Source organism: Lycium ferocissimum, chromosome 6, assembly GCF_029784015.1.
Source record: "Lycium ferocissimum isolate CSIRO_LF1 chromosome 6, AGI_CSIRO_Lferr_CH_V1, whole genome shotgun sequence".
Lineage (NCBI taxonomy): Eukaryota > Viridiplantae > Streptophyta > Magnoliopsida > Solanales > Solanaceae > Lycium > Lycium ferocissimum.
Genome location: NC_081347.1, coordinates 53,730,650 through 53,741,654, shown reverse-complemented (window position 1 = coordinate 53,741,654; position 11,005 = coordinate 53,730,650). Strand labels below are relative to the sequence as shown.

Sequence of the window (11,005 nt, the reverse complement as noted above, 5' to 3'; positions counted from 1 at the left end):
TCTATCTGTCTTTTGCCCGTGTTAAATATGGGTGACTTGGATCATATTTTCATTTTTGCCTAATGTATTTTCTGCCATTGCCTATATCTGATTCAATTCGTTCATTTTCCAGCACTAGTAGTATATGAGATAGTAAATGTTACACAATCATTCATTTTATCAATTAGTTATCACTTTTAAGGCAAGAAAGAACACCCTGTAGCTTCTAATTAACTAATGAAAATGAAAAACAAATAGTTGTCCTTATTAACATAAAGCTACTTTTGTGGAAGCATGCACCAACTCATAATGGATGTGCACTTTTCAATGCGAAATTTTTTCTTAATAAAATATCTCTAGCTAAACCACGAAAAAATTTCAATACAATGTATTGAAATTCGAAATTTTTACAAGTAAATCTCCACCACAATCATATTATGTTGAAGTTGAAAACACCCTTTATCTAGCATAGTGTGATAGAGTTCGAAACTTTTACATGTGAAATTCCAGCACACATTAATTTAAAGCCACAAATGTTTAAGACTTGCTTGCATGTCTTTTTTCTTAAACTCCATATCAATCAATAAGTGCTACATAAATTTGAACAAAGGACATACTACAAAAAAGAATAAATAAATAAATAATATATGTATTTGATTTGTGTGTGTGTAACATACATATTTACATAATTTTCTCCTTCTCCCTAATTAAAAGCCATAAATATATAATCACACCCCCTATACAAGCAAGAAAACTTTATTTTCTAGACACAATTAGAAACAAATATATAAGTACATATTTATAACCAACCACCAAACAATTTTTTCCCTTTTTGTGCATTCCCATGCTTTACTTTTACAATTAACTCTTCATTTCTTGCCTATAATAATCTTGTCAATTATGTAGCAAACACTTTCCCCATTTCAACAAACTTCTTCATTTCACTTGGTCTCTTCTGAGTTTCAACAATATCCTCTAAGTCCTCTTCTTGATCCTCAAAATTATTTTTTAAGGATTGATACTCGACATTTTTTGTGAAAATCTTGAAACCAACAAAGTAAAGAGAGACAACTAAAGAAGTGGTTCCAATTATATACCAACTAAATTCTATATTCACTAATGATTTTGCTCTTTTAAGTGCCTCATGTCCATGGCATCTAACAACTTGATATCCTTCTTCCAAATTCATAAAACAGCCTTTAGGGATAAATTTTGGTGTCCAAAGCATTACACCCATAACCATAAGCCAAATTCCTTGAAACATAATACTATAAGATCTCACAAAATTATTCAGGAAATTATTAGGAAATGGAATTCCCAAAAGGGTAGTGAACAAAGACAAAAAAATGACTATTTGTAGAAGCCAATGGTATTGTCCTTCAACACCATTATGGTCAGCTGAGTGAAGATGAAATAGAAGAAGTTCTTGGCCGAAAGCAATTGATGCAAGAAAATTTGTAAGTCCATTTTGGGCTTGGATTGAAGGGGTAAATTTGTCAATTAACATGGAGAAAAATGCATAAATAAATAAAGATAAAGAGATACATGAATGTTCAAGATAGTGAAGATGGTTAGAAGGGATTGTTCCATTTGAATTTAGAAGATGGTGATTATTAAAAAGCTCCATAAATAAAAAAATTAAGGTTCCACACATAATCAAAAGAAGTTCTAAATGCCTAATTTTTGGAGTTGGGAACCATAGTAAAGAAGTGTAGCCATTTGGATGCAAAGCATGTAGTCTAATATGGTTGAATAAGTGCCAAATACCTATTAACAAGAAACCAAGACCTGTTCCTACATGTCCAACCAACTTTGCCATTTTTTGCTTTGATTCAGTACAAGCACAAGAGGTTCAGGCACAGGAGGTCAGATTCTGATTGTTGAGAAAGTTACTGAATATATCTGTTTATGCCTAAATCGCTTTGACCTAGAGGGTTGTTGCTGAACTTGCGGAGTTCAAGAATGAGCAAAACTATCTTGGTGAGTGTAATGAGAAATGACGTTGTTTTCCTGTACTTCAAAACACTTCAATTGGTTCTTGCTTTAGTGAAGCTAGCTTTCTTGTGATTGTTTTAATCCACATGTACAAGAAGTCAGATTCCCACTGTTGTGAAAGTTGTTGAATGAATCTTTTTCATTCTAATTCGATTTGAATAGAAGGTAGTGGCTGAATATAGCTTCGTAGAGTTCAGAAGCGAGCAAGACTATATTGATGACCACAATAAGAATCGATGCTCCTTTTTTGTACTTCAAAAACCTTTCTTTTGGTTCTTGAAAGCAAGGCTAAGTTTCTTGTGATTTTGTCCCTTTGTTTCCACCATATATAGTAGGGGAATTTGCAAAAGTACAAGACTTTCTGTTATGTTTGTTTGTTAGAATTTCATTGTTTTATTGAAGAGACCTTAACATATTCGGCAAGTTATGACAGGAAAGTTTGTTTATAAAGTCAGTTTATAATTTTCATTGTTTTATTGAAGATATTGCGTGGTTTCTTTTCTTTGTTTGCAATGCAGTTTTAACATGATGCTGAATAATCACTAACATGCACAAATTGCGGAAAGCAAAATAAGTATGTTTTTTCTCTTATCCAATCTTATATGAGTAGAATCGTTACGGGTGCTTCAACTTGTCTGATCAATGCGAATAATTTATTTATACTTGAAATTTAACCAAATATAAAATTAAAATTAAATAGTAATCAAATATTGGATCAACAAAATATTGGGGAAAAATCTTAATTTAAAGTAATCTTGACAATGATGGTGGTTGATGGTAGTGGTTGGCAGTGGTCAAGGCCGACCAGAGGGCCAAGCCACTAAGGCGGGGGCTAGGGGTGTACAAATGAAACCGACAAACTGATAATCCGAACCAAATTGAGAAAAAAATTCGACTAGTGGTTTGGTTTGACTTGGTTTGGTTTTTAAAAAGAAAAAACCGACCACCATTTGTTTGATTTGGTTTTAACTAAAAAAATTCAAATCAAACCAAACTAACCCGACATTACATGTAAAAAAAAATTTAAATATTTTATACATAAAAATATTTATTAATAATGTAATTTGTAAATATTTCTTAAACTTTTTCACAGTCTTTTGTCTTTTAACATATTATTTCAAACTTGGATTTAGAATTTTGAATGGTCCAATAAGTTTTATAGCCCATAAATGTTAGTAACTCAAATAAACCTCAACAAAAATCAAATCAATAGTAATGCTAACAACAGAAATTTAATTCTAACACTAGGAATGACAATAATATTGGATATATATTCTATAGTTTTATATTACTTTAGATAGTAAAAATACATAACTTAATTTTAGTTTTTTCTTTAATATTTAGTCATATAATTAATACTTATTAGCCGTACTTATTTTAGCATGACTTAGTACTTTTAGATTATCGCCATTTTCTATGTGCCTTATACATTAGCCGTATTTATTATAGCATGACTTAGCACTTTTAGATTATGATTGTTTTATTTTATGCGATTTGGTTACTTTTTTGTTGTTGAATATTTTAGGACAATGTCATCTCTCATCTCACATTTTGTGTTATTTTCTTAAAAAATATCTTAATTAGATAGTCGTAACTTACTAGGACTAAATACATAGTTGAAGTAGAAGTTATAGGAGTATGTTTTATATGAAGAATTTACCGGAAAAAACCCGAAGTTGAAAAACCCGACTTTTGTTGGTTTGGTTTATAGATTTAAAAACCTGATGCAATTGATTTGGTTTAGTAGTTGAAAAACCCGAACCAACCCAGTTCATGTACACCCCTAGCGGGCGTTCTAGCCCCCCAAAATTTGGGCTCGCCTCTTTTTTTTTCATCCGGTATTCATTACTCGTTACTCATATTGAATTTTTTGATTAATTCGATTTTGAGACACGGAAGGCCGATTAAAGAGGAAAGCGTTCCCTAACAATTTTTTTTTATTGTTCTGAGACTCAAACCCAAGACCTCTAGTTAATAGAGGATGAGGCCCAAATTTACCTATAATAGATTTATACGTTAATTTTTCTTTTAAAAAAATGGAGCAGAAAAAATAAGGTCTCCCGTTAAAGTTGGCTTTAGGCCACCGATCTTATTGAGCCGCCCCTGGCAGTGGTGACAAGAGCGGAGCTAGGGTCATAAGGGGCTCATTAGAACCCTTTTCATCAAAAAATTAAACTGTATATACAAGGTCAAGATTATTTATGATGTATTTATTAGTCTCATTTTCTTGAGTCAAGGGTCTATCGGAAACAACATCTCTACCTCACACAAGCTAGCGGTAAGATATGCATACACCTCGCCCTACTCAGAACCCACTTGTAAGATCACACTGGGCATGTTGTATATATAGAACCTCATTGGTTTCTTTGTATATGTACTTCTTTATATATAAATTGAACCTTTATTAAAAATTGTGGCTTCGCCGTTATAGCAAAATCTGATAGTGGTTGTTCACATTGGGAAATTTCAACTATTCATATTAAGAGCCTCCGTAAGTGGAAATAAAAAGGCTTGGCTATTCTCTTTTAGAGTATATACATTGTAAAATAGTAAAGGGGATCTTACTGATTTTTACATTTGAGAAACTAGTATCAACAGACATTGAAAAGAGATGTTCCCACAGACGACGTTAATAAGTTGTGTTGCATGATTTTTTTTGTGTAAAGTAATAAAAAATCGATTTGGATAATACTTTTTCTTATGACACAAGATTGTTCTCTTTTGGGACTGTACTGAATAAAGAGAGTCAGTTCTTATAACACAGTACAACAAAGTAATGAAGAGAGTTCATGCTTATTTAATTGACCTCCTTTTCGAAGTTAATAAATTTCTTTTTCATTTTATTTTTATTTTGTTCAAGTTGCCCTTTTCTGTGACAATGAACTACTACTAGTATTTTTTCATCTCAAATTATTTGTCATGTTTCTCTTTTACATGCTCTTTAAGAAAATATAAATTCAGGATATTTTTTTTTTTTACTATTTTACCCTCATTTATGTCTTGAGATAATCACTTTTCGTTAAATCTTTAGTTCTTTACTCTAGTGAGGTGTTTGTAGTCTTCAAGAACAATTACTACTAACGACAATATTAAAAATAAAATTAATTTTATCTTAAACTTCTAAAATGATAAATAATTAGAATTAACTATTTTTAGAAATTACAACAGATAATTTGAAAAAGGAGGGAATAATATCTTTTTTCCTCGATTTTGAACCAAACGTGGTCAATTATGGGAAGTCGCTTTTATTTGAATGCATTTTTAAAGAATATATTTTGTGTATCTGAACTCTCAAACCTAAAAGCTCGCTGGCCACGTGAAATTTAATTAGAATTTCCTCATGAGGAACCCAGGTACTAATCGTTACTTGTTTTATAATCTAATCCTGACCCAAAAAATTTGAGTCCTCCAAAGTCCATATTCAAACCATTTCGTGACATTTTGATATATAATAATTCCAACAAACAAGATAGGAGTAGACCCACTTTAATTAATGGATTAATCAACAAAATCATCTTAACGACAAGACACTATGATGAAAGGAGAGTGATTATGAATCATTTTCTCTTAGCAAAATAATAAGGTGGACTCTAGTAAGCATACGAGAGAATGATAATAAGGTCGCAAAACTATGTTATGAAATGACATTGCAAATAGCAAAATAATTTAAGTTATATAAACTAACGTGTAATAATTTTTTAAAATCATCAGTTTAATTTATAATCTCTTACAATAAGATACTTATTATAGTTTATTTTATATTACTAATTATGCTACTTAACAGAATTACTTGCCATTATCTTTTAAATAATTTGATATGTTTTAGGTTGAATACCTAGATAGCTCCTGTAACTTCATGTTTTGTAAGATAGCCCTATAAACTTATATATGAAGTGATCAGCTGTTTTACTAGACACAAATTTGCCAAGTAAAAGTGTCTAACTGATTACTTCTCATAAGTTTATAGGACTATCTTACAAAAGTGTCAAGTTTAAGAGGTTGCCTGAGTATTTAACATGTTTACATTGTCGATGTATATAACTTAGGGAAAGTCACACAAATACAACTTTAATGGTAATTAAAAAGATTACAACTACTTTCTAAAAATTATATAAATACAACTTATTCAAAATTTTAACTTTTTAATTGCAAAAATACAATTTTTACATTCCTAAAATATCAATAATACTTAATTTTAGGAGTTATTACCATTAATACATATCCACTTTTTACTTTCTCTCCGCCGCCCACCCCCCTCCCCCCACCCAAATCACCCCCCCCAAAAAAAAAGTATGACAAGGCCATGAGAGAGAATGTAATTTTTTAAATAAACAAAACAAAACCACCTTCAAATCCCATATTCCATCTACCGTTTCAAAAATATTTTTTTTCTTTCATTTCCTCCTCTTTATTTTTTTTTATTTTTTATTTTCCTTGATAACTGATGCAACTATTTTTTTGTGACTAAAAGAAATTACTTGAATATATTAATATTAAGAAAAGTACATGAAAAGAGATGGTATGTGGTATAAGAAAAGTAAATGAAAATATACCTAAAAAAGTATATGGTATATTCAAATTGGCAAATTTAACTGAAAGATGATAACAAAATATTTGTGGATATAATAGTAGAAATTAGTATATTTAAGTTTGTATATTATATATAATATTGTTAGAATATATCCCAAAAGGGTTTATCGAAATTGTCCCATTCCAACTAGGATTCGACTGGCTTGTCCCATTTCACCTGGGATTTTGAACGTCTTCAACCCCTATTTAAAGGAGATTTTCGGCCAGAACATCAAGAAAAAGAGAACAGCTATCAAGACTATCAAGACTACACACAAGACTATATTCCACACTTAAGTTAAAGAGAGTTTTCATTGAGAGACTGTAATCTTTCATTTCCTTTGATCTCGTTGTTCTTCGACACCCTATTGAGATCGTTTTGTACTCCTCACCTTATAGTTGATTTCTCTGTGCTTCGCGCCTCGTGGTTTTTCCCGTCTTGGGTTTTCCACATAAATCTTGTGTTCATTACTTTTATTGCTTTCTTGCATTATTGTTCTTGTGTTGGTGCATCCTAATTGGTTCCGCTGCATCACTCGTTTACTTCTTAACAAGTGGCATCAAAGCGTTCAAGATCCAAGATGTCTACCGTAACCAAGTTTGATATCGAGAAGTTCGACGGCAAGATAAGCTTCAGTATCTGAAAAGTTCAGATGCAAACCGTTCTCACCCAGAACAGATTAAAGAAGGCTCTTCTTGGGAAATCCAGGAAACCCAAGTTTATGACAGATGATCAATAGGAGGAATTGGATGAAAAACCGCTTTCAAATATCCAACTATGTCTATCTAAGACGGTTCTTCGCGAGGTTATTCATGAGACTACTACTACAGGCCTCTGGTTGAAGTTAGAGTCTCTCTACATGACGAAAAGTCTTGCAAATAAAATTCGTTTGAAGGAACGGTTATACATATTTTCTATGGTTGAAGGTACCTCCATTCAAAATCATCTTGATGAGTTCAACTCTGTTATTCATGACCTAGAAAATTTAGACGTTAAGGTCGACGATGAGGATAAAGCAATAGTGTTGCTGGTCTCCCTACCCTCTACGTATAAGCACTTTAAAGAAATCATGCTATATGGTGGTAATGAAACACTGAGTTATGAGGATGTCAAATCTAAGCAATGAAGAGTACGAAGTACATGATGTTTCAATAAGTAAGAAATAGCATTTGATGATTCTAAATAAGATTTTAAAGACATTTGATGTTAGACGAGAAAGTTGCCAAGAGAAGGCAATGTATACGATAAGTATCGGAAAGGATTTATGAGTAGCAAGTTGATGACAACTTAATGATGTTTTGGGGAAGAGTTATAATGCCCCTTAGATTGTTAATGAAGTGATAAACAAGTACTAAGAAGGTTCCATAAGGATTGGAGATCAAACGAGGCGACGGGAATAACTTCGGTGAAGCTGTGAGTTTCACGGCCATGTTCCACGGACCATAGAATATTCCACGAACCGTGGAAGGGTCCGTGGAACTACCAGCAGAGATGGTGGCTGGCTGGTGGTGAACCACGACCAAAACCACGGACAGCACCATGTTCCACAGACCGTGGAGGGGTCCGTGGAACTCCCGATGGGCTGAAATCTTCCTAGTCTTTAAATGTGATCCCAACTTCATTATTTCATTCCAACACTTCCCCACTTCTCTCTAAAGTCTCTAGAACATTACATACATTTCATGAACAAGAATCCAAGGCAAAATCAAAGGTTCTTATCATCAAACCAAGTGAATCAAAGTAAGAAAACCCATTAAAGTTCATCAAAAACAAGGAATCCAAGTGAAGGAAAAACTAGGGTTTTGCTCAAGTGAGGTATTTGCACCCAAGGTTCAATCCTACACCATCTAAGGTAAGTTTTATGACATCTCCATGTTATTTAAAGTATTTGAAAGTTGAAACACTTGGATTATATAAGGAAATAGGAAATGGGTCATGAATGTGGGAATAGTGTCACTTTTGAATAGATGTTTGGAATGAGTTATGATTCTTGATACATTATGAATATAATCATGTTATAAATGATATTGAGGACATGGAATAGACCTTGTATATGAATGAACGGAATTTGTGTGATATGACATGAATATGGATGAATTGAAGTGAATTGAGAAGTAAGGATAATGTAGTTGAATAAAGGCTATTGTGATGATATTGTGAATGTTATTATTGATGTTTGGGAGTTGATATATGATATGGAGGAAGTTGTATAAATAAAGGAGATGCTGTCCGATTTTCCCTAGCTTTAGTCATGAATGCTAAGCTATCAATTCTCTAATGTTAGTATGCACTTTAATGAAGGTAGAAACGTGAGCATTGAAGAAGCACGTCAAGTGATAGAATAGTTGAACGGAAAGGTATGTAAGGCTAACCCTTCTTTCATAAGGCATGGTTCTTTGGCCAATATATATATATATATATATATATATATTTATGATATTCTCCAATGATCCTATCTCTAGAAGCTACTAAGCTTATGATGCTCAAATGATACGATTGTACTAAGTTTCTTATACGATGAGTAATCCTCTAAGGATAGAATGTAATGAATGACGATAGTAAAAAGGCTAAAGATAATTATGAGCTTATATGTATATGTGCCCATGAGTGGCTATTATGAACCCCGAGCTTATATGGCCAGGTAGAATATAGTGAATATATATATATATATATATATATATATATATATATATGATGCGCGCGCGCCACCGCGGTTGGGTACGGATAACCCGAGCCTTGGTAGGGCCGGTATGTATGACACTGAGCCTTGGTAGGGCCAGGTATGTGAAACACCGAACCTTCGTGGTCGGGTATGCTATATAAATGCTATGTATATGACATCAATATGAGTACGAATATGTTAAGTATATGTAAATGCTATGTAAAGACTATGTATATGCAATGTATATGATATGAATATGAGTATGAATGGAAATATGAATACGAATACGAAAATGGATACGAAAGGTAAATGAGTACGGATATGGATATATGTACACGGATACGCAATAGAAATGGAATGTCCCTATGGAAAGCAAGTAAGTGCTATGACGATGATGCTATTATCTCCCATCTTATGCTATCTCATATGTTGTCTATTATGCTTTCATATTGATATTGATCATGCTTTACATACTCAGTACATTCTTCGTACTGACGTCCTTTTGTTTGTGGACGCTGCGTCATGCCCGCAGGTGGCCAGGGAGACGAGACTTGATCCATAGCTATATTTCTCGGGGACTACATAGCGGAGCTCCATTTCATTCGGAGCTACGGCTTTTGGTATAGATTCTTTTGTGTACATATTTATGGGCACGGCGGGGTCTGTCCCGCCCATTGTTATGATATGACGTATTCTTCTTAGAGGCTCGTAGACATGTGTATATGGTTAGATATGTTTGGCCTTGTCGGCCTATATTTTGGGATATTATTTTGATAGCCTTGTCGGCTTATGTACATTTATATGGGCATAGTTGTTAATGATGATATAGATGTGTTGTTGCCCAATGAGATTAGAATGATGATGAATGAAAAGCATGATTTAGCTATGTGGCTCACCTAGATGTGATGTGAAAGTATGTTAAGAGGTGCCGGGTGGGATAGCACCGGGTGCCGTCGCGGCCCTCCGGTTGGGTCGTGACAAAAGTGGTATCGGAAGCGATTCAGTCCTAGGGTGTGTCTACGAGCCGTGTCTAGTAGAGTCTTGGTTATGGGTGTGTTGCGCGCCACACTTATAAACAAGAAGCTGCGGACATTTTAGGAATGAATGACCTTCTTTCTTCATAAGAATCGTGCGATAGAGCTATGATGTAAGAACTTCTTGTTTCTTAACCAGTGTTGTGTATTTCAGAAATGCCTGTAAAGAGAAAAGGCTACGGCGGCCCAAAAGGGCAAGACGGTGGCGAAAAAAGCGGGCGAAAAGCACCGCCACCGGTAGTAGAGGAAAGTGAGTCCAGAGTGCGGCTCAATCTCAGTCCTCCCGTTCAGTGCCTATATTAGAGGAGCGTGAGGGAGCCTCAGCCCCAGCTCCAGCACCTCCGGTTCCTCCACCGGATGCTTCAGGCCAAGATGTAAAAGAGGCCATTCATTTGCTTACTCAATTGGTTGTTGCCCAGACTCAGAGGCAAAGTACAGGGCAAGGTGATAGGGTTGTTAGTGCAAGAGCCCGTGATTTCATTAGTTTGAACCCTCCGAAATTCTTTGGATCAAAGCCGGATGAGGACCCTCAAAATTTCATTGATGGTATGTTGAGGACGCTTCGGTTGATACATGCTTCGGACACCGAATCGGTGGAGTTAGCGTCCTATAGATTGAGGGATGTTGCGGTTCATTGGTACACGGTTTGGATGGCTTCACGGGGAGCCAATGCACCTCCTCCGGTATGGCAAGAATTTGTAGATGCATTTCTCCGACATTATTTGCCTCCAGAAGTTCGGCGAGCTAGAGCCGATAAGTTCTTGA

At 34.3% G+C, this 11,005-nt stretch overlaps 1 protein-coding gene across 1 annotated transcript; it reads right to left on the bottom strand.

Moving 5' to 3' along the window:
• Positions 1-636: 636 nt before the first annotated feature.
• LOC132060815 (uncharacterized) lies at positions 637-2,250 on the bottom strand. Its single transcript, XM_059453728.1, has one exon. The coding sequence runs from the start codon at positions 1,796-1,798 to the stop codon at positions 878-880; it is 921 nt and encodes a 306-aa protein (XP_059309711.1). The 5' UTR covers positions 1,799-2,250; the 3' UTR covers positions 637-877.
• Between the last annotated feature and the right edge of the window lie 8,755 nt (positions 2,251-11,005).

Coding starts and splice junctions, on each gene's coding strand:
- LOC132060815 (XM_059453728.1), bottom strand. CDS start 1,798: ATGGCAAAGTTGGTTGGACATGTAGGAACAGGTCTTGGTTTCTTGTTA.